The sequence below is a fragment of the Mus musculus genome, chromosome 13, assembly GCF_000001635.26.
Source record: "Mus musculus strain C57BL/6J chromosome 13, GRCm38.p6 C57BL/6J".
Lineage (NCBI taxonomy): Eukaryota > Metazoa > Chordata > Mammalia > Rodentia > Muridae > Mus > Mus musculus.
The window spans coordinates 41,797,821-41,821,889 of record NC_000079.6 but is presented as its reverse complement, the minus strand read 5'-3'; the positions used below and the strand labels follow the sequence as shown (position 1 = coordinate 41,821,889).

Here is a 24,069-nt window from a genome sequence, read left to right as displayed (position 1 = left end):
GATCGCTGCTTTACACCCACACACTCTACTGATTCTGTAACTCAGGAGAGCATCTGTTTAGGGCTGACCGCCTGGATTGGATAACTAACTGGTCAGGAAGCTCATTCCTAGAGAACGCTGATGCTCCCTCCCTCAGTAACCATGGATGAATTCCTTGTGGCCCCTCATTGAGGGGTGCAGCCTTGCGAAACGTACCACACCCACCTTGGTGTGTCAACAAGTTGGTAGCATTGTGCACAACTTATTTGGACAACCACCATGTTGTTAAGATTACATGGATGAAACTTCAGCATCTTCTTGTTGTTGCTGTTGTTAACTTTTTATTGGTTCACTGTGAATTTCACAACATGCACTCCAATCCCACTCATCTCTCCCTCCCCTTCTACCCTCCCTCCATCCTTGCAACCCCCCCACGCACACACACACACACACACACACACACACACACACAAAACAGAGAAAAACAAATCTCCCTGCGGAAGCTGTAGTGCGTCCCACAGTATACCCTTTTGTCCATGAGTTTCAGCATCTTTCTTAAAGGCACATGGACGATGAGTGGGATTGTGCACTTCACACAGGCCCAGATAGCCTTGGATGAGAGAGAATGCTAGCCACCTTCTCAGTCAACAGCACCCTCTCCGATACCAGCAGATAAAACATCATTCCCTGTTAGTGCTTGTGTTCTCTTTAATTTTAGAATGGTCTTTCACTGCAAGAGTTGCATCAGGTTGACAGAGGGGTAAGGAAAGTCCCAGGATGACTGAGTCAGGCCCAGAGCCTTGAGCTTGGCACCGGCTCACTACACTCACCCACCAGGAGTCATAATGTCTTCTTCAGGGAACTTGTGGAATCTCCCTCTCTGGAATTATTATTATTATTATTTTAATGGAAGAAATTTTCATTTCCTGGGGTTGTTTAAAAAGGTTTTGGCTCTAGGGCAAGGGAAATAAACTTGATGAGTTGGAGAGGGTAAGTTTCCATGATTTTAAGATCCTAGTGGATTTGTGAAGACATGGAATATATAAACTAAATATCCTTCAGCTACAGTTTTTAAAATTACATTAGTTGTTTTTTTTTAATGTAAATTCAGCTCTGTCACTGGTCATAATTTTGTTAGCTAGCAACAGAAACAGAAAGACAGCTACCAAATATAGAGCAGCGAGCCTTTCAGGAAAAGTCCCAGAACATTCCACTGGAGTAGAGTCAGGGAAGAGCCAGTAGAAAAGATGAATCGGAAACCATTAGCTGTAAATAGCCTGTGATCAACAGGACACCATGAAGCCTACTTTCCTGGGAGCCAATGTCCTAGGATGACAGAAGGGCAGACCACTACCCATTTGGATGACCTGAGGTGATGACCCAAATGCACCCTCAACACCACCCAGGACTCCCTAGAATCTGTGAGTGTGTGTGTGTGTGTGTGTGTGTGTGTGTGTGTGTGTGTGTGATTCTAAACATTGTCTTATTTTTTCCTTGATGGATGAGCAGATCACTATCCATCTGGATAACCTGGTTGATTATCCTCTCGATACCCCTCCAGACTCCCTAGAAATCCAGCTTTTACTACTCCTTATCCTCCAACTCTGTTCAGTGGCCCCTTTAAACCCTAGCTCTAGCCTGTACCTTTACCTTGGCCTGACCCTCAACCTTTTCTCTCCTACACCCATGTGGGACCTGACACTGCCCAAGTATTCCTTGTTAGTAAGGATGTAGCATATCAGTACTCAGATCAGTGGCAGCGAGGCTGCCTCACCCTGAGTTGGCGTCTGGCATATGTCTGCAAGATGGTATGTGTGAACTGGGGGTGGAGGGGGGAGAGATGATTGGCACATTTACAGGGAAGCCAATTTGTATTGATGGGGAGAAACTTCGGAGGAGCTGAGTAATACGCTTTCTTCCCTAATCTGATTTCCATACTCTGTGGCTGACAGGGGCAAGGAAAGGGATGGGCTTGACTCCCTATTAGATGCCCCTTTGGCCAAAAGACATTGGGTAGTATAGACTTCACTCTCTAGGTGGTGGAGGCAGCCTTTCTCTCAGTCTCAAAGAGGGCAGGTCCAAAGAATGGTCAATGTGTATGCATGTGTGTGTGTGTGTGTGTGTGTGTGTGTGTGTGTGTGTGTGCAGAATGGCTGTGTTGATCAACAAAGCTCAGGCCCCAGGGTTGCTTCTGCAAACTGAGGCAGGAAAGGGCTGCTATGGCCAAGAGTATCTGGAACTGAAACTAGGGCTGAGAGCTCTGTGGGAAGAGGAAGGAGAGAGAAGAGGCAACTTCTGACATCCGTGTACAAACGACTGCAGACTCGGAATTCTACAGCTCATGGGTTTTGTGGCAAAGGCACCAGCAGTAGGGCTAAACATTGTGGAGGGAACCTCTGCGTGGCATTTAGAACTGTGGCTCTTTCCCTCCTTCCCACACCGACCCTCAGCCATTGGGAAGCCTCCTCTTCCTCCGCAGGAGCCTTGTGACTCTCGCCCAGCCTGTGATTCTGCCTCTGTGGCCTTGGATAAGCCTTGCCTCATCCTGGGCCTCACCTGAGGTAACTTCCTGGCATTTGTTCCCTGCTCATAGCTCGCTCCCTCAACAATTTCATTCCACCTGAAGACGGTTGACTATCTAGGTCTGCTCCTCCCAGCTGCGTCTCTCTAAGACCACTTGATAGTAGCTGTATTTCCAAGTGTAGATTTTGCTGGACAGGTGGCCTTCAGTCTCAGATACCTAGTGTCAGCATCCCCCAGGGATGTGGCTAGGGAGAAGGCTCAGCTGCTTCAATGCCTGAGCACAAACATCAGGACTGAACGAACTTCCATCCCCAGCATCTACACTTGAGGCTAGGCACAGTGGCAGGACCTTGAAATCCCAGCCCAGAGGATGTGAAGATGGGCAGGTTCCTGGTGATTGCCTGCTGACCAGCCTAGCTGAAGCAGAGAACCCCAGGCCCCAGTGAAGGCCCTGCCTCAAAAACCAAGATAGCTGTTGTCTCCTGGCCAAGGTTGATCCCTGGCTAACCCTACCACCACATATCCAAAAAAACCTACAACCTTGGGGAGATTCATAAACCGTAATATCTGAGCTGTCCCCTTAAGCCCATTAAAGGGGAGTCCCTGGGGTAGGAACAGAGCACTGGTAATTTTTTGTAATGTTGCATTTTATTCTCCTAGTCATGTAGATTGTTTCTTCTCAATTCTGCTCAAGAAATCTGATGTTTCTTAAGGCTGGCTCAAGAACCAGACTCCAAAGCCTTGGGACTTAAAACCAGTTTGTTAATCTCTCTTTAGCCCGTTTTTCTCATCTTTAAGATGGAGCTAATACTGATACATCACTAGGACGTTTGAGAATTAAACGAGTCTCGAGTCTGGCATGTTATAAGCTCTTACACGCATTCACGACCGGCCAGGAAGAACGCAGCAAACCGGAATCTTCTGCAGCAAAGCTTTATTGCTTACATCTTTAGGAGCCAGAGCGCAAGAGAGAGAGCAAGAGCAAAAGAGAGAATGGCTTTATTGCTTACATCTTCAGGAGCAAGAAGCAAGAGAGAGAATGGCGAAACCCCGTCCCTTTTAAGGAGAATTATCCTCCGCCTAGAACGTGTTACTCCCTGATTGGCTGCAGCCCATCGGCCGAGTTGTCGTCACGGGGAAGGCAGAGCACATGTAGTGGAAAACTACCCTTGGCACATGCGCAGATTATTTGTTTACCACTTAGAACACAGGATGTCAGCGCCATCTTGCAACGGCGAATGTGAGGGCGGCTTCCTACAATAAGCCATGACTGAAAGTCAGCTGTTGGAGTTGTGAGTCCCTGGTAAAATCCATGAGCGATGGATGCCCAATCCAGAGGGTTCTGCCCTTAGACCTCCTTTCCAGGGACTGTGATCCCGAAGTCTGTGGGCAGAGAAGAGTCCTGGCTCTCTGAGAAGATCAAGGTAGTGCACCTTCTGCTGATCTGAGGACTCGGTTTCCAATCTTGGATGAATCGTCTGTTTCTCCCCATCCCTCTTCCTGCTCATTCCTCAGCCTACGGAGTATCCTGAAGTCAACTTTAGATCCTTGCCCAAGTCTAAACTTCAGACACTGTTCCCCAACAGCCAGCTTGGATCACTTATTAACTCAGCTCCCGACTCCATAAATTTCTTATCTCATACTCTAGGCTGGAATCCAACTGCCCCTCACATGCCAAGGGCAGAGCCTCTAAGAACTGAGATGGCTTCTAAGGCAAACCTACTTCAAAGAAACCCAATCTCTGTACAGTCACCACCCACCAGACCTAAATATTGTACAAAATACACAAGGCTTGATTTCTGGCTTAGTATCCTGGATCCAAAGATCTGACAATTGACTCTAAAATCAAAGTGTCTCGGTCACAAGTATGATGTCGCAAATAGAAAATTTCACAGTCTAACTTGATTTTTCACGCACAAGATCATTATTAAGAGTATGGTATAAGGTTACCTTCAAGCTATTTTTAAGAGGCGAACATAAAATACAAATTAATTTTGTGTGCATGCTTGAGTCTTCTCTCCATTATGAGTCAATATTCTAAAATCTGAACAAAGAAATCCTCAATCCGAAATACTTCTCGTGCCAAGCCTTTAGGATAAAAAGGACTTCAGTCTTACTGAAGTAAAAAGGCTCTGCTTCGCTCTTGCCCTGCCTCGGGAACCTCACAGAACTCAGCAGCTGCCACAACTCCTGGCCTTGCTTTCTGGATCCCATGATTTAAATCCTTCCAATTATCAGATTGCTTCCCCGAGGCCTTCAGGCAGCCCCTTTAGGTAGGGGGACTGCACTGGCCTCTCATCCTGAGAATGCTGTCCTGATCTGCACTTTCCTCAAACGGGCACAGAGCTCCATCCTGGTGTTCATTATGGCTTTCTTAGTGAGGGTTCAGTGTGTGTATGTGTGTGTGTGTGTGTGTGTGTGTGTGTGTGTGTGTCAGAGAGAGAGAGAGAAAGAGAGAGAGAGAGAATGAATATGTTCATGCATGTATGTGCATGGGTACTTGCCCGTTTCTATGTGTGGAGACCAGAAGTTAACTTTATTTCATGAGTCAGCGTATTTTGGAGGGTCCACCTTTCTCTGCCTTCACCCCACAGCGCTGAGGTGAGGTTACAGACATCTGCTGCACCACACCCTGCTTTTGCATGAATGATTGGAATCTGGTCTTCAGGTTGTGAGGCAACCATTCCACTGACTGTTGTATCTAGCGCTACCTAGTCTTTTACCTTAGCTATCTTTCCTAGGAAGGGACTTCTGACCATGCTCCCCTATGCCTGGCTGGCTCTTCACACCGAGCTGTATATTTGGTTCTTACCTCTATGCAGCTCATTACTTTCTCCCTTTAAAGTCTATTTTCTTTCCATTTTAGCCGAAGACCATTAGACTAAATACTGTACACACTATTATCTCCTAAATGAATTTCCTCAATCAGTTTTAGTGTGCAAGGTCAAGGCCCAATGAGCTGGAATCCCAGCCCTTGAATTGGCTCTGCACCCAAACGACCCACCGCCCCTTCCTTCTCAAGCCAACATTGCTCCCAGAGGGCCGCAGCTTGACATCAGTCAAGGATGTATTAATTAAAGCCAATGAGAGTGCTCATTTATTGTAATGAATTTAGCTCTTGCAGGCCATTTTCTTTGGGGTCGCCTGCCTGGATGATGTGCTGAAAAGAGTCATCGGAAGGAAAGACATCAAGTTTGTCACATCCTTCAGAGATCTGCTCTTTACCACAATGGCTTTTCCTATATCCACAGTAAGTACCCAAATTGTATGTCCAGCATCATCATCCCATACCATGGATGGATACTTCTCCTGGAACAACAAGGTGGTCTGGAGACTAATTACTATAACCAGAGCATCTACATTTCCACAAATTTTCTGTCTGGGGACTGACTGCATTGTCTAGCATCATCCAGGAGTGGGGTACACCACAGATGAGCTTATTATTAACTTTCTAATTTTTTTCAAAGATGTATCTATTTATTTTATGTATATGAATACACTGTAGCCATCATGTGGTGGCTGGGCATTGAATTTAAGACCTCTGCTCCCTCTGGTCGGCTCTGCTTGATCCGGCCAAAAGATTTATTTATTATTATAAATAAGTATACTATAGCTGTCTTCAGAGGCATCAGGAGAGGGTATCAGATCTCATTATGGGTGGTTGTATGCCAGCCACACGATGTGGTTGCTGGGATTTGAACTTAGGACCTTCGGAAGAGCAGTCAGTGCTCTTAACTGCTGAGCCATCTCTCCAGCCCAAAGTCCTTTTCTTTTTTCTTTTCTTTTTCTTTTTTTTTTTTTTTTGGTAAAAGTTTTGTGTGTGGTCCTTGTTGTTGCCTGGTGGGAAAGCATAATCAAAATAAAACCAGCTCTCCATGTTTGTGGATTTTGCAACCACAAATTTAACTGAAGGAAGCTTGTTTTCCGGTGCTGCCACGTGGTTATTCCATTGTCCATGCTGCGTTCATTATCTAGGACTGTAGCCGTCTGAGATCACACATGCTTACTGCATAGCAGGGCCTGGCATTAGAAATGATAACCTCAGCCAGGTGTGCTGGCACACACCCTTAATTCCAGCACTCGGGAGGCAGAGGCAGACAGATTTCTGAGTTCCAGGCCAGCCTGGTCTACAAAGTGAGTTCCAGGACAGCCAGGGTTATACAGAGAAACACTGTCTCGAAAAACAACAACAACAACAACAACAACAATAATAATAATAAAGACAACCTCATTCCTCTGGCCAGTGCTTTCTATGGCTCCAAGACTTCAAAACTAAATGCAGCCTGGAACTCCCCACCTCTGGTGAGCTCAGATGCAGCAAGCACTTAGCCTTCCAGGTTTCTTTGTGGAATGCTTCCTCCTCCACTCACAGGAAATCTCTTCAAGTTCAAGGTTTTAGAAGGAACATCGGAGTCTGTTTATTTGTCTTGCAAATCGAGCCTATGCATGTTCAGAAGGTAATGTGATGGGAGAATCAGTAGCCTGCCCCATCATTCGGCAGGCACAGAACCCAGAGGACAGACGCTGGGGCAGGACATACAAAGGATACAGCAAATGCAAGGAAACCCAAAGTTCTAAGCGACAGAGAGATCCAACTCCCACGTCAGTAGCTTATGCATGATCTCCTGCTCAGCAGCACCCTAAGCCTTCCTGTTGTTCTCTGCCGTGACTCCTTAAAGGGAGGAGAGCCCAAGAACATATATGCATATGCATAGACACATGTGCACATACATGTACACACACATACACATCCATGCACTAATGACAAAGAGACCATTGATAACAATGAATGGCTGGTGGTCTATGCATCTTTTATATTATGTCTTCTCTTCCTGCCACGATGGTCATCATCATTGCTTTCTAACACATTGCCCTCACTAAAGAATCCCCAGAGAGCCAGGATACAACTGTTCTATAGTAAGCATTTCCTCTTCCATTTTATGTTTCTAAAATGTATGTGCGCTATCCTTCAAATCGCCATCAATTTTGATGTTGCTGTTTCATTGGTTGGCTTATAAACCTCTGCTGGAAAACCAAACCTAAGGCTAGTATTTTTGTGTTTCCTTTCCAGTTTGTGTTCTTGGTATTCTGGACTCTCTTTCACTACGACCGGAGCCTCGTTTACCCCAAGGGCTTGGATGACTTCTTCCCAGCATGGGTTAACCACGCAATGGTGAGTGGGAGAAAATTAATGAACACCGAAGCCAGTGGCTTCTGTACTGAACGCTGAAGTATCTGGGTATGTTTCCAAACAGTTCTTCAGTGCTTTCCAGTTCACTCCTGCCTCTCCACCTTGTCACTATCTTAAAAAGCATCCTGAGAGGAGCTAGGAGATAGATGGTTAAAAGCACCCGTTGATTTCCCAGAGGCCTGGGGTTCAGTTCCCTTCCCAGAACCTACCTGGTGGCTTGACACTGTCTGTTTCTGCAATTCTAGGGGATCTGGTGCTGTCTCTGACCTCCGTGGGTGCCATGCATGCTTGTTTTGCACACACGTACATGCAGGCAAATACTCATATACATAAAATAAAAATAAATCTTTTTTTTTTTTTTTTGGTTTTTCGAGACAAGGTTTCTCCGTATAGCCCTGGCTGTCCTGGAACTCACTTTGTAGACCAGGCTGGCCTCGAACTCAGAGATCCACCTGCCTCTGCCTCCCGAGTGCTGGGATTAAAGGTGTGCGCCACCACGCCCGGCTTAAATCTTTTTTTTAAAAAGCCTACTGAGGATGTAAGTGAGTAAAATCTAGTACCACAGCCCAGGGGTCTACTGAAGCCGAGAGGAAGAGCTGAGCTGTTGTTATGTTGCTTAGGAAAGACATTAAAAAGTCATGCTACCAGGAAAAATGACCTTTGCCAGTTCTGAAAAAAAAAAAAAAAAAAAAGTGACTTTTGCCCATGACTAATAATGAAGTTCATTTCCAGGAATGGAATAAAGGAAGGTTGAAACAAAATTCTATCCCCATGTCCAAATAACACACTAAAAAGGGCAACGGCGTGACGGCTGGCTCACCAAATTTTCCCGGACTGTGCATCACTAACAGGACTAGTATTTAAATATTTCGATCGGTTTTATCCAGTCATGTATTTTTTTTTTCCCGTTGACTCCAATGTTTTTGAAGAGTTAAGCAGAAGGCAGAACCTCTTCTGAGATGTTCAGGTTACAGGAGTTTGGAATCAGCTGTGACCCAGACAAGCAGGGCTAGCAAAGTGTCCAGGTTTCCACTGCAGTGCTAAGCCTGAGTCATTAGAGCTGTGTGTATAACATCTCCCTGGGCAATCGTGGCTCAGCTCTGCAACACTTACAGGTGCGTTTTCGTATGACTGGGAAGTTTAAATAGGAAGACCTCAGATTCTAGGAGACAAGATACGTAAAAATCAGGAGAACCCACCCAGAGACTCTCTTCCACCTTTCAAAGCTCCTGTTGTCTCCAAGTTCATGACAGTCAGTGTGGAAAAGCTTCCTGAACACTAATACTACCTCATGCACCCCAGAAAAAAAACAAAACTCTTCAAATGTTTTTCTGAGAGAGATACCATTGGCTGAGTACTGTGCTCTGGATTCTGATCCAACTTAGTGTACAAGATCCAAATCTATGTTAAGGAATTCCCCCTTTTTCCAGTGTCTTGTCTTTGCTAGGTTTTTGTTAGTATTCATCTGGGATGACTTCATAGCGAATATTCCCAATGTAAGTAGGAGGGTAGGGGTGTTTGTCTTCAATATATATGTAGCTGGGTATTCAGGAGTATGTGTGTGTGTGTCTGTGTCTGTGTGTATCTGTGTGTATCTGTGTGTGTGTGTGTGTGTGTGTCTTTGTGTCTTTGTCTGCGTGTATGTGTATATGTGTGTGTATGTGTATATGTGTCTGTGTGTATGTGTATGTGTTTGTGTGTCTGTGCATATCTCTGTGTGTATTTATGTATATGTGTCTGTGTGTATGTGTTTGTGTGTCTGTGTATAACTCTGTGTGTATTTGTGTATATGTGTCTGTGTGTATATGTCTGTGTTCCTCTCTGTATGTGTGTCTGTGCCTGTGTATGTGTGTATGTATGTGTCTCTGTGTGTGTCTATGTCTGTGTGTCTATGTGTCTGTGTATGTCTGTATGTATGTGTCTATGTATGTGTATCTCTCTGTGTGTATGTATTTCTGTGTATGTTTCTGTGTATGTGTGTATGTTTCTGTGTTTTGTGTATGTATGTCTGTGTATATGTGTCTCTGTGTGTGTCTATGTATGTGTATGTATGTGTGTGTGTGTCTGTGTATATATGTATGTGTGTGTATATATGTATATATATATGTGTATGTGTGTTTATGTGTGTATGTGTGTATATGTATGTGTATATGTATATCTGTGTGTATGTATGTGTGTTTATGTGTGTATATATATATATGTCTGTGTATATGTGTCTGTGTGTGTGTCTATGTATGTGTATGTATGTGTGTGTGTCTGTGTATATATGTATATATGTGTGTATGTGTGTTTATGTACGTATGTGTATATGTATATCTGTGTGTATGTGTGTTTATGTGTGTATATATGTATGTATGTGCATATGTGTATATCTGTATGTGTGTATGTGTGTGTGCCTGCCTGTGGTGGCAGAGATTGATACTGAATCTCTCTATCAGTCACCCTTCACCTTATTTTTGAGACAGGGTCTCTTACGGAACATGGAGTTCACTGATTTAGTTGGGCTGAGAGGCCAGTGAGTTTCCCCGGATCCCCCAGCCTCTCAGCCCCCAGCGCTGAGGTTACAGACCTGCCCAGCTGTGACATGGGTGCCTAGGAGCCAGGCTTAGATCCTCATGCTTGTCGAGCAAGCTCTCCACCATCTTGAGCCATCCCCACCCCCATTTTTTAATGTCTACATTAAAATTTTTACATTATACTATGTAAATCATGTTTCTTGAATTTGATGTAATTCTCACACCCTTCTTTAGATAAGTACCACAACTTCGAGTTTTACAGACCGAGAGGCTATTACCTCATCTGCCCGGGAGCCAGGGAGCTCGCCCTCCACAGGCCCGCTCTGGAGGTAATCCCGGAACGAGACTAATTTGCTGATGCCTTTTATCAGTTAAATCTAGAACTTGGGCTTTGAGTCAGCTTTACATTTCACTGGAAAATCAAGGGGATTAATTAATATGACAAAGGGAGAGTTTTCACTTAGACTCTCCATCTGTATGCCAATAAGCCAAAACCTGGAGGAAAGCGAGGGGTCAGAAAGCAGTCACCCACTAGGGCTGGACACTACTCCCATAGTTTAAAAGACAGAATCTTGAAAGTTCATTTCATCTGGAGCCAAGCATGCTTACCAAGCCCACTCCGCAGGCTTCGTGAGCTCAGCCGCTTTTTCGACAATGACTACCAGCTCCCTCCTCCACTGAGCCCCACTGTCTGCGTAGATGCTTGGATTTCCTCCAGTTAGCTGTAATGGTGATGCCCAATCCTAGTGACCTTGATAAGTAAACAGCCATATGGATGGTTGATCATTTGGGAAGTGAAGATCTGGATAATACTGTACATCACATCCATGAGCCAATTATTAACAGCAAAACAAATACTGTACTGTGGAGATGCTGAAGTAGTCTGCTGCCTGCGCCACCTGGGGTGGGGGATGTTAGAAACTCTGCCTCCTTGCCCTCCATCCAGGTCACCTCATCCCTTGAGGAGACCAGGCCAGAGTCAAGGGAAATGGACTCCAGATTAGGGAAGAGGAGGAGGGGAAGGAAGCCTGCCATGGGTTAGACTCGGATGTTTTCATGTTTCTCTTTGCTTAATTGGAGAAAATCCCTGCATGTCATCTCTCAGGGAAAGAAAAATCAGCAAACCCACTTGGGGTTTCCTAATGGAACCATCTCCAAACACCCTGCTTCTCTTCAGTGTTGGCTCTAAATGGAGAGTGTCTTTGTGGCTACATCTCATCCCCATACTCCAGACTCTTGCCTACTCCGGCTATTCTCCATCATTACTATTAAATCCTTCTAGCTTGATGCTTCAAGGATGCTGTTCCTACAAGATAGTGGTTGCTTAAGGGCTAGAGAGATAGCTCAGTTGGTGATGTTCTTGCTGGACAAGAACAGAGATCTGAGTTCCATCCCTTGCTCCCACATAAAAGCCAGGCACAGTGTATGCTCCTGTAATGCTGGTGTTGAGGAGATAGAGACCAGTGGGTTTCTTCCAGCTCATTGGCTAACCAGCCTAGCTGAATAGATGACCTCCAGGTTCTGTGAGAGATTGTATCTTAAAAAATGAGGTGGTGCACTGGCTAGTTTTATGTCAACTTGATACAAGCTGTAGACAGTGACATATGAGAGGAGGGAGCCTTGATTGGGAAAATGCCTCTATATGACTGGCCTGTGAATCCTTTTCTTGATCAGTGATTGATGCAGGAGAACCCAGCCCATTAGAGGTGGTGCCACCCCTGGGTTGGTGGTCTTAGGTTCTATAAGAAAATAAGCTGAGCAAGCCATGAGGAACAAGTCAGTATGCAGCACCCCTCCATGGCCTCAGCATCAGCTCCTGCCTTTGGGTCCCTGCCTGCTTGAGTCCCTGTCCTGACTTCCTCTGATGATAAACAATGACTTAGAAGTGTAAACCAAATAAGTTCTTTCCTTCTCAAGTTCCTTTTGGTCATGGTGTTTCATCATAACAATGATAACACAAAGACAATAAAGTACAAATGAAAAAAAACATGCCTACCATGGGCCTCAAGCTTCTACATGCATGTGCATACATGTGTATGCTCACATGTACATATATATGTGTGTATATATATATATGTATGAATATATGTATGTATGTACATATGTATGTGTATATATTTACCTTCAAGATAAAAATTTTTTAAATATTACATAAGTATGAAGAAATAGCTGAGCCAGTAAAGTGTTTGCCATGCAAGCATGAAGATCTAGTTGGTTCCTCAGACCTATATAGTAAAACCTGGGCACTGTAGCACATGCCTGTAACCTTTACTCGGAGGGTTACAAAGATGGGAAGATTCCTGGGACCCATCCAGCCAATCAGTGAGCTCATCACAGAAGACTGAGGTAGAGAACAAGGGAAGAAGGCAATCTTATACTGACTTCTGTTTCTATACATATGCGCCAACAGGCGCACACACGCAACATGAGGGTAGGGGAAGGTCGGTATTGGGTGCTATAGTTTGTATGTGGAATGGTTTCCAAGGCCCTGAGTGTTAAAGCCTGGGTCCCTAAGACCTTTCTGTTGGCAAAGTATGGAACAGTGAAGAGATGGATACTAGTGAGAGGCCTTGGGGTTACTTGTGACCGTGTTTTTAGAAGGGATTGTAGAATCCCAGCTTCTGTCCTCTTTCTTCTGTCCATGAGGTATATATATATATATATATATAGTCTCTTCATGCTCCCTGGTTTGCTATGCCACTTTTCGATGGGTCTAGAAAGCAATGGAGCGAAATGACCATGGAAAGAAACCCATGAAGCTGTGAACCCCAATAAACCTTTTATCTTCCACAAGCTGCTGTCTTGGGGGCATTTGTTATCGCAGTGGGAAGCTGAGTACCTTACAGGTCAATTTGTTAACACTTCCCATTTTGCCAGTGCCCATATAAGACAACCTAAAGAAAATGATTCAGAACCAGGAAACTGGGACCAGAAGGATGATGGGCAGTCTCCTGAACATCTGGCCTAAGTGCTTCTGTGTGAGGCAAACTATTCCCTGGAGTGAATCCTGCCCTATACTGCCATGCTTTTCTCTCTGCCATAGAATGACTGCAGCATTAGCAGCACATCATTGTCCTGGCAGGTCCTTTTTACTTTACAGTATCCCTCCTGCTGACTGGAGGCTAGCTTTCTTTTCTTTTTTTTTTTTTTTTTTTTTTTTTTGGTTTTTCGAGACAGGGTTTCTCTGTATAGCCCTGGCTGTCCTGGAGCTCACTTTGTAGACCAGGCTGGCCTCGAACTCAGAAATCTGCCTGCCTCTGCCTCCCGAGTGCTGGGATTAAAGGCATGCGCCACCACTCCCGGCCGGAGGCTAGCTTTCTTCTTGCAACTGTTTATCATCATTATCTTTGGTGTTGTTCCCAGGTTTATGGCACTCTATTCCGATGCTGTATATTTCTAGATGCTTTGGAACTAATTGAGTCTTTGCGATCTTCCTGCCCAGTGCTTCTGACTCCCTTGAGATGTGTGGTTCCCATAGGACCCTTCAGAGCTGACTGTCACTGAGTGTTCAGCAGACATATTCCTGTCCCCCCATCACATTTTTGGTCCAAATAGTCCTCTCCATCCACCACTGTGGACAGACTGCCTGAGCTGGTGAGAGCCTTGCTGCCTTGAGTGAAGTAGATCAACCCGACTGTGTTATTGCTGAGCAGCAGTTCTCTGGCCTTCTTAAAGGAAGAAACAGAACAGAGTACTCATACTTCAGGGCTTGCCAGGAAAGCATTAACTCCTCAGGTCCTATCTAAATGCTTACTAAAGATAGAACCAGAGCAGACAGATTTAAATAGCAGGAAGAGGATTCAGGAACGGAGAAATAATGACCCTCTCTTGCGTGTCGGAGGGAAGCAGGAGAAAGGATTTCTCTGGAAATCAACCTGAATTGTTCAAGTTGGAAAGAGGGCTGGAATAGATCAGAGTTCCTTCTAAGCTTTGCTGCGTTTGAAAAGCATGCATAATTATCGAGAATGGGCCCAAGTACTTTAAAAACAGCCAAAGGCAGCATAAATGGAAGTCATTATCATGTAAAATATACGAATCCCAGCCAGGACCCCCTCATGCTTCTCTGAATCCCACAACCACAGCCTGAGACCCATCAAACTCAGTAGGTATGAATGGGACCTTAGAAACAACCTCCAATTAAAAGACAAGAAAGCTGGCTCTTTGATTAGAGGAAAGACCCAATACAGCGGCTCGGTTACTGGCCCCACTGTCCTTTGTTCATTGGGAAATAATTATTAAGCCCTGGGATGTGTGTGGTGCCTGAAACTACCCAGTCCCTCTCGAGGGCATATGTGTTCATGGATGGATGGACTGGCCCTCAGTGCTGGTGCTGCTGAGGGGTGGCTGGATCAAGAGATTCATAAAGTCATGGCTGTTAAGAGCTGGGCTGACTTAGAGGAAGTGGGCCAGGGGTGTGTGCCTTTGAAGAATGTCTCGTGTCTAGCTTTCCATTCTCATGCTTCCTGGCTGCTGGGGGAAAGCAGCCTTGTTCTGCCCCCTCCCCAGCAACTTTCTACCATGATGCTTTGCTTCATCAGCAAGGACTAAAAACACAAGCCCAAGTCAACCCTTCATCTTCCAAATTGTGTCTCTCCTATAGTTTGTTATAGTGAAGGAAGTTAGGTAACACAGATGGTGCGAGTAACATTTGACAAGAGTTTTCGCACCCAGTGATTTTGAAGCCTGATTGAGCCTGTAGAGAGAGAGAGAGAGAGAGAGAGAGAGAGAAGAGCAGTAAATATTAACACATAACACTGGCTTACATGGTAACATGCTCTGGTATTAGCATATGATTCTTACCTGACAAATATGTCCTGGGAACCGGAAGTACAGCTGGATAACCTACAGGCATTGTCTCGGATTTCTCTCTCCCACCCATTAGCTCTGTCGGAGTTGTTTGGGCTCAGTGTCAGTGTGTGAATCCTAAGGAATAAACTAGATCCATCCTGGACATGTCAGCCACTGATGGCTGACCTTGGTTTCCAGGCCTTGTAACCCCTGTGTCTCCCTCCTGATTCCTCATCCTCCACCTGCACTCTTCCCACACAGTAACTCACAGCCTAGACATGTCTCCATGTCTCTGTGTTTTCAAACTTTTAGGGACATCTCCTATGAATATGAGTGAGTCTTCAAGCCATTTCTCAGGGCTAACACAAATATCCATTAAATTAATGCACTATTTAAGAAGGCCTCAGACCTTTCACATTCCAGTGAATGTTGTTCTCAGGATAAGAATAGCCAATATAACTATACATAGGTTCCTCGTTCATAGGCAATATGTTGTAGCTCAAAACAAAAGACAAAAATCAATAGCTATGCTATTCATTTTTTTAAAAATCAAATTTGTGTGCTTAGCACTTTTTTTTTGTCTTCATGGGATAGCATGAGAAGCATGAAGTAAAGCTGATGAATATTTATTTATTTATTTATTTCGGTTTTTTGAGACAGGGTTTCTCTGTATAGTCCTGGCTGTCCTGGAACTCACTTTGGAGACCAGGCTGGCCTCGAACTCAGAAATCTGCCTGCCTCTGCCTCCCGAGTGCTGGGATACAGACTTTGTAGCCAGGCGTGGTGGCGCACACCTTTAATCCCAGCACTTTGGAGGCAGAGGCAGGTGGATTTTTGAGTTCGAGGCCAGCCTGGTCTCCAAAGTGAGTTCCAGGACAGCCAGGGCTACACAGAGAAATCCTGTCTTGAAAAACCAAAAAAAAAAAAAAAATAAATAAAAAAAAAAAAGAAAGGAAGAAAGAAAGAAAGAAAGAAAGAAAGAAAGAAAGAAAGAAAGAAAGAAGGAATAAATACAGACATCATGCTTAGCAACTCCATACCTTTTAGATCATAAACGAAATGATGAACAAGACATTTGATTTTTCAATGTAAGGAGGGACTGAAGAATCCCTGAGGTGAGCTGCTTTTTTAAGAAGAGGTTTGTTTAACACACAGTTTGGGAGACTGGACATCCAAACAGCATAGCAGAGACTCTGGGTGAAGCTTCATGGAACACGATGAATGTGTGTGCAGAAGGAGATGACATCATCCACCGGAAGCTACAGAGAGAGTCAGCAGTCAGCCTAGGCTTTTATAGCCACTTGCTCTGGAGAGATCTACCTTAATTCTCCCAAAGGCAGAACTGCCAATAACACAGGAACCTCTGCCTTCTAGGCCCCACCTCTTAAAAGTCCCTCCACTTCCCACCCCTACATCCGTGGGACCAAATGTCCACCATACGAAACCTTGAGGGGCACATTCAAATAATAAATATCTGACTCTTAACAATCACCAAAGACCTTTGACCATGTGAAGTAGTCCTCCCAAGGAAGGCTTCCAGGAAGTGGGGTATAGACATCTTGATGGGGGGAGGGGCATCATTCTGTTGCTATGGTTTATGATGGCAACACTCTTACTGTATATACTTTCTCCCGTTTGCAGAGCTCCTAAACCCTGAAGACAATAAGGGATTCTGTCCATTCAGCTAGACAAAGGTAGCGATGTTATTGAAGCTTGCGGCTAGCAAACTGTGGTCCAGTACTGTCTTTAAACCCTCATGGACCACCCATGTAAAGAAGATAAGGTACTATGTAATTTGGCAATGACGCCATGACACAGGTGAGACAGTGGTGACAGAGAAAAGGAACCTGGCCTGGGAAGGAGAAAGTTGGATCTTGAGAACCACAATCTCACATGTTGATAATGTCACTTCCTAATTTTTCTTTTTGCTTTTTCCAGAAGCTTCTACTTGCCTTCTTTCCTTCTCCCCCCACCCCCCCCACCAGCCCCTGCTCACTAGAGGGAACTGTGGTTTGTTAACAATAGAAACCTTTCATAGCATCCCACTAGTGTCTTAAGAGGTGGCCTCATCCATCCTACTTTACCTCCCCTGTGCGCAGGTGCCTCTGAACCTTCTCTTCTAAAAGGGCACTGATCAGATTGATTTAACAGCGTCCTGAGACCCCAAGAAAAACACCAAGTGGATACTATTTGATCTGGCAGGAACAGGGGGATCAAATAAAGGAGTGGGAGGCTGGCATTGCTCAGTAGATCTCTATTCTAGAACGTGGAATGCTTGAAGTTGGAGTTGGGGCTGAGAGACATAGGTAGTAAGTGCTGAACAGCTTTAATGCTAAGAACTCGTATTCTTGGTGTTGATCATTGGTTGGCTATCTTGTAGTCAAAGGAGATGGATAACCGGTTTTGAGCTTAGAGTTTTTTGTGTCCATGAGTATCAGTAATTAGATTTTTAAAAAATTAAATGGGGTTACTTAGGAGCTCTTGTTAGCATAGGCAGTTAGCTGCAGTAGGGAAATCTCACCAGACCAGGTAGACAACTCAGAAACCCACAAATCTCTTTCCTAGTGGGAATTCCGGGAAGAGACACTACATTATTTTTATCTCATGTTAAATCCAGGGAAAAGAACAAGAGATTAAAAATCTATTTGTATGACATTCTTAAAATAGCAGTCTTGACTCTATTCTTACACAAACATGACGCTTGTGACCACTTGCTTATATTCAGCTGGTGACCTCACAGCTGCTTGCCACTACCAAGTAGTAATGATTCATCATGCCTCGCCCTGCTGCTCCCCAAAGACACAAATGTGGGCGTAGAATCAGAACTAAAATGCTTCCAACTCTCCGTGCTGAACACCTTGCAGGGGAACAGAAGAGGAAGGAAGCCGAAGCTGAACTGTGACAAGCTAGGTCCAGCTCGTGACCCTGAAACTGTAAAAATACATTTTCTCCGACATCTTTATCCTTAATACAGTTTTTCCTCCAGGCACATCAATTACTAGACAGAAGGGCTTGTTTCCCTGCCCTGCACAATCTTTATGTGCAAACATGTAACACCTACTGTGTGCACGGTTTTCCTTTATTCCTTCTCTGGCTCTCAGTTAAGCTATTTTCAGATACTTACAGATTTGCATACAAGTGCAAGAAATAAATCCTCAGTGTGCTTTGACCAGTTCCATCAGGGGTATTGTTTTCTTTCTCTCTCTCTCTCTCTCTCTCTCTCTCTCTCTCTGTGTGTGTGTGTGTGTGTGTGTGTGTGTGTGTTTTCTCTCTCTGTGTTCTCTCTGTGTGTGTGTGTGTTTTCTCTCTCTGTGTTCTCTCTCTCTCTGTGTGTATGTTCTCTCTGTGTTCTCTCTCTCTCTGTGTTCTCTCTCTGTGTGTTCTCTCTCTCTCTGTGTGTGTGTTCTCTCTCTCTGTGTTCTCTCTCTCTCTGTGTTCTCTCTCTGTGTGTTCTCTCTCTCTCTGTCTGTGTCTGTGTGTGTGTGTGTGTGTGTGTGTGTGCGCGCGCGCGCGCGTCTCTTTTCTCCCTGTCTCTCTCTGTTTCTCTCTGTGTGTGTTGCTGTGAATTCTGTGGATACATGTGCTGTGATCTACCTGCAAAGCTCAGAAATCTTCGGTATCAGTTCTCAGCATCGTCTATAGGCTCCTGTTCAGCTTGTTGGTGCTGAAGATAGGGTTCTCCTCCCTCTGCCTCCCATCTTCTCCTGAAAATGCTAGGATCACAGATGTGCTCTACCCCTGCCAAGCTTGTACAAGTGTTCTGGAGACTCAAGCGCAGGTCCTCACTCTCTAGCAGTAGTAACTTCTCCACCAAGTCATCTCTCCAGTCACCCCTCTGCCGCTATGCATTTTTAATGTGTCACCTATTGAAGGATATGAAGTATCTTTGAGTCATAAGCTCAGGGACAACCATTTCACATCACCTCTGATTCCAGTCCGTTGTAGCATGAAATTCTAAAAACGTTTTCTGGCCATTTTCAACTCTTGATTAGCATCCTAGTCCATTTGCCCGTGTTATGACCGAATACTGGAGATGAAACAATTTATAAAGAAAAGGGATTTATTCAGCTCAACAGTCTTAGTGACGGGGAAGCTCAAGATGAAGTGGCTGTACCTGGTGAAGGCTTCACACTGTAGTATGCGGGTGGCATCAGATGCTAGATCTGCATGAGAACTTGTCAACCCAGCATATGGAAGGGGGCAGGGAAGGAGACCCCTTTGTATAAATGTGTGATGATTCCATTGTTACAAAGGGCAGACTAATGTCCTCTTGAAAGATCCAGTCCAGTTCCTTCAGAAAGGCTCAAATCCTTCTCAAAGGCCCCAACACTGCAACAAAGTTTCAGCGGGAATTTTGGCAAGAGGGGGCCATATTGAAAGCACAGCCACTGTGTTTACATTGTGAGCAGAAAAACAGTGCTGGAGATACAATTTCTCCTGTGACTCCAGAGAGAGGGGGAGGGGGGGGCGTTTGTAAAGGCAGTAGATGGACAGGTAAAGGCAGTAGATGGACACTCCTGTGGACACATGGTGGGGAAGAGCCCCAAGCTGCTGCAAATGTTTAGGAAGCCCCAGCACAGAGAAGCACAGCTATTAACCCTGCCCCTAATTTGGACAGGATGGCAGGCCTAATTACAGGGGTGTGGTTGAGCGGGTTGAGCAAGTGTTGCTTAGAAACACCATCGAAGTTCTTGCTTTCTTCTGGACTTCCTAACCTAAGGTGGGTCCCTCTGTCCTCCCAACATTCACCAGAGTGACCCTGAGAAGGCAGATGAACACTTAAAAGCCCAGCAGGGAAACCAGAAACAAATCTTGGCTTTGGCAACAGTTACTTGCTGGACAAGAACTTCGCCATACTTGCAAACAGAAGGGCATCTAATAATGACCTGCCTCGGGATTGCTATCCACTGCAGGCTTTTTGTTAACTAGAATCCACCAGACTCTCACTAGGCCTGCTTTCTTCATTTCTGGAGAACCTGGATGACCTCAGCTTGCCTGGTTTTGTTGGATTTTGGGGGAGTTTTTGTTTGTTTGTTTTTTCTTCTTTCTTTTAATCCCAATTCAGAGACATTCCAATTTGTGCTGGACTGGCCTGCTTTCAAAGTTCCATTTATTCTTGGTGCTTTATCAATAGACTGTTCTCATACAGGTCACAGATTTTTAAAAATGCATCTCGATTTCTAAATCAAAGTCAAAGGTATTCATACGTCATAAAAAACACGTAGATGTCTTCTGAGAAGCTGCAGGGATTTAGGTAATTGAAATCATCCAGTGTGCTTGAGGGCTTGCTAGTGGGCCCCACCCCCCTCCTGTGTGAATCAGCCAGCCCTCACTTCCATGGCAACCGGCAACCGAGTATAATACCCCAAAAGGAAGCATGACTTCGCTGAGGCAGACACTCAAAACAGCAGATCCTGGACTTCTCTGAAATACCAAGAGACAAAAATAAAAACCTAAGTAGGTAGGAGAGACCAAAAGCCCCTGGATTCTGGAACTGAATGAAAGTGTCCTTGATCGCTTGATCGGTCGCCTGGTGTGTGGCCTGGGTAGACTCCCCAGGCAGATTTAAATGGACGCCCAACCCCCTTCCTGATAGGCAGCCAGATTATTCTCAGTGCCCAATAACCCCACAGGCAGCCACTGGGGGTGGGGATAGGGTGGGAGGGGGGGTGACTAATGCAGAGACCCAGCCTTCAACGCTGCTGCCAGCCAGCCCTTTCCCCATTCCCCATAGCGCTCATTCCCTTGCCTCTTCACCTCCTCTGCCCATCACACACCACTTTTGTGCTACTTTCTCCTCTCCCCCGGGGTGGATTACCAGCCAGTAGAATAATCCTTGTGAGCATTACCCAGTAGCCTCCTGGATGGTCTAGTAAAAATGCCAGAGGCTTCCCACGCCTGCATGGATTCTCAGCTCTTCATGCTTTGTGACCTGGCTTTTCCAACTTCCAACTCTTCCTTTCCATCAGGTCTCCCAATCCATGACTTAAAGATCGCGAGTGTGTGCAAAGGGCCTTGTTTTGCCATCCCTGCCCGAATCTCACCAACTCTGTTGAAATCACTGTTCACTGGTGCTGTGGTTTGAATGTTCCCTCACTAAGTCCAGTGTTGGAAACAGTCTCCAGTCCTGCAGAATTGAGAGGTAGAACCTTAAGTGGTGATTATTAGGTCATGAGGGTGCCCCTCTTTATGAAAACATCAATTGGACTTAGTAAGAGCACAGTTAAGTGAGCTGTGAACAGGGTCCCTAATAAAAAGATGAGTCTGACTCTCCTTTCTCTGCCTTCACCATAATCCTTCACCACGAGAGCATCTACTTTTCAAAGCATGATATAGCAAGAAGACCCTCACCAGATGCTGAGCCTTCAATGCTGGACTCCCCAGACTCTTGCACTGTAAGAAATATGCTTCTTTATAAGTTACACAGACTCTGGTATTCTGTTACAATGATGCTAAGCAGGCTAAGGCATCTGTCTGGTTTCTTTCCCCTCCTACCATCTTCACCTATTTGCTGGATTCACCCACTTCTAAAGTAGTTGGTACAAACAAAGCTGAAGACTGAGGAGAGGGGCATAGGCAGGGACTTTCTCCAGGAAATGTTGTGCCAGGGAACATTCGTGGACCCCAAAAAGACCACCAAGGAGCTGATTCTGATACAATTATATTAGGGTCTCTTTACTCAAGCTCAAGCTTGGGCCACACCACTGTCCATGTTGCAGGAGGACAGGCCCTGAGCCCAGTATCAGGCAAGCATTTATAGAGGCAAGAACTCCGTGTCTAACCTAGTACACATCTGATAGGGGGCGCCATTATGGCCTTTAACATAATTGGCTGGTGCTGGGAGCCAAACCATAAACTTAACTTCTGTTTTCCTCCTGATTGGTGGTTGTTAGGAAGTGAAGTGTCAGGGGCGGGGTTGTAACCGGAGGTATAGATTTTTTGGGGGGAATAACCTGAAAACCTGGGGCTAGACATGGGTCTTGTTAGGGGGGGAGCCTAGCAACTGGTGCTAGGCACTGGCCTGTTAGTGAACTTGAGTTCAATCTTAGGTCAGGTTTTCTAAGATGGATGGAGACTGAACCCAGGATCTGGTCTTTCCGAAGTTTAAGCATGCTAAACCACGGGAAAGACAGGTGTGTACAGCACAGTCTATGAAGTGTGAGTGAGATCTGCTCCAGTTAGGGGTTTTGGTTTTTTTTTTTTTTTTTCTTACTTCAGAAATTATTAGATTACCAAGGATACACCTGCAACCTTTTAACAGCCCCGGGCAGCTAAAAAAAAAACAAAACAAAAAAAAAACAAAAACAACAACAACAACAACAAAACGACTAGACATCAATATTGAGTGACTCCATGAATGCAAAACCTGAAAGTAAGTGGTGAACTCGCCAGTCAAGGAATCCGTCATCAAATCAAAACAACCCTGAGATTCCACCTCACACGAGTCAAAATGGCTAGGATCAAAAATTCAGGTGACAGCAGATGCTGAGGAGGATGTGGAGAAAGAGGAACACTCCTCCATTGCTGGTGGGATTGCAAGCTTGTACAACCACTCTGGAAATCAGTCTGGCGGTTCCTCAGAAAATTGGACATAGTACTACGGGAGGATCCCGCAATACCTCTCCTGGGCATATATCCAGAAGATGTCCCAACCGGTAGGAAGGACACATGTTCCACTATGTTCATAGCAGCCTTATTTATAATAGCCAGAAGCTGGAAAGAACCCAGATGCCCCTCAACAGAGGAATGGATACAGAAAATGTGGTACATTTACACAATGGAGTACTACTCAGCTATTAAAAACAATTTATGAAATCCTTGGGCAAATGGATGTATCTGGAGGATATCATCCTGAGTGAGGTAACCCAATCACAAAAGAAGTCACTTGATATGCACTCTCTGATAAGTGGATATTAGCCCAGAAACCTAGAATACCCAAGATACAACTTCCAAAACACAAGAAAATCAAGAAGGAAGACCAACTCGTGGATACTTCATTCCTCCCTAGAATAGGGAATAAAATATCCATGGAAGGAGTTGCAGAGACAAAGTTTGGCACTAAGATGAAAGGATGGACCATCCAGAGACTGCCCCACCCGGGGGTTCATCCCATAGTCAGCCACCAAACGCAGATACTATTGCATACGCCAGCAAGATTTTGCTGAAAGGACCCTGATGTAGCTGTCTCCTGTGAGGCTTTGCCAGTGCCTGACAAATACAGAAGTGGATGCTCACAGTCATCTATAGGATGGAACACAGGGCCCCCAATGGAGGAGCTAGAGAAAGTACCCAAGGAGCTGAAGGGGTCTGCAACCCTATAGGTGGAACAACAATATGAACTAATCAGTAACCCCAGAGCTCGTGTCTCTAGCTGCATATGTAGCAGAGGATGACCTAGTTGGCCATCATTGGGAAGAGAGGCCCCTTGGTCTAGCAAACTTTATATGCCCCAGTACAGGGGAAAGCCAGGGCCAAGAAGTGGGAGTGAGTGAGTAGGGGAGCATGGCGAGGGGGAGGGTATAGGGGACTTTTGAGATAGCATTTGAAATCTAAATGAAGAAAATATCTAATAAAAAATTAAAATAATAGAAAAATCCTTCATCAAACTGTGATCATCTTAATCCAAAGTAAACAGTAATGCCAGCTGCCCAACTAGGGAAGGTAGCCAGACAGGGACTTCTGCTAGCAGATACCATTATTGCTTGTCTTGTATCTTCAGGTCACATGACGCTATCAGATAATCATACCTTGAGATTTTCTTTCTTATCTATTTCACACTCAACAATGAGTATTCTTCCGTAGGAATGATTGGCAGAGATATTAAAACACTTAGCCTGTCAAATAGCATTTAATAAAGGCCTTTTGTCTCCAATCAGCACAGGGAGTCGAGTTCAAGGCTGGTATGTGGGAACATTTTAATTAATATGCAGAGTTATAGTGACATATTTTAAAATAATACTTCATAATCCAGTGTCAGAGTTGGTAGCATTAAATTGTCACTGTGAGCACAGAAGGTGTAAGCCTATCAGGAAAAGCTGCTCAAGAAATGTTTGTTGGAGGATATTTGACAAC

The 24,069-nt window shown here is 44.9% G+C and overlaps 1 protein-coding gene across 6 annotated transcripts in view; it reads left to right on the top strand.

The window, feature by feature from the left end:
* Adtrp (androgen dependent TFPI regulating protein) overlaps positions 1-24,069 on the top strand; it is an 84,472-nt gene that overhangs the window by 25,727 nt on the left and 34,676 nt on the right. For 4 of the 6 annotated variants that reach the window (XM_030247126.1, XM_006516835.2, NM_001145875.1 and 1 more), the window contains exons 3-4: positions 5,618-5,752; positions 7,574-7,675. In XM_030247126.1, the coding sequence (XP_030102986.1) occupies positions 5,618-5,752; positions 7,574-7,675 (237 nt within the window). Of the gene's footprint in view, positions 1-5,617; positions 5,753-7,573; positions 7,676-10,158; positions 10,382-10,443; positions 10,539-24,069 lie in introns of those variants that run through there. The other 2 variants (XR_003950421.1, XM_011244369.2) reach the window with 2 other exon arrangements.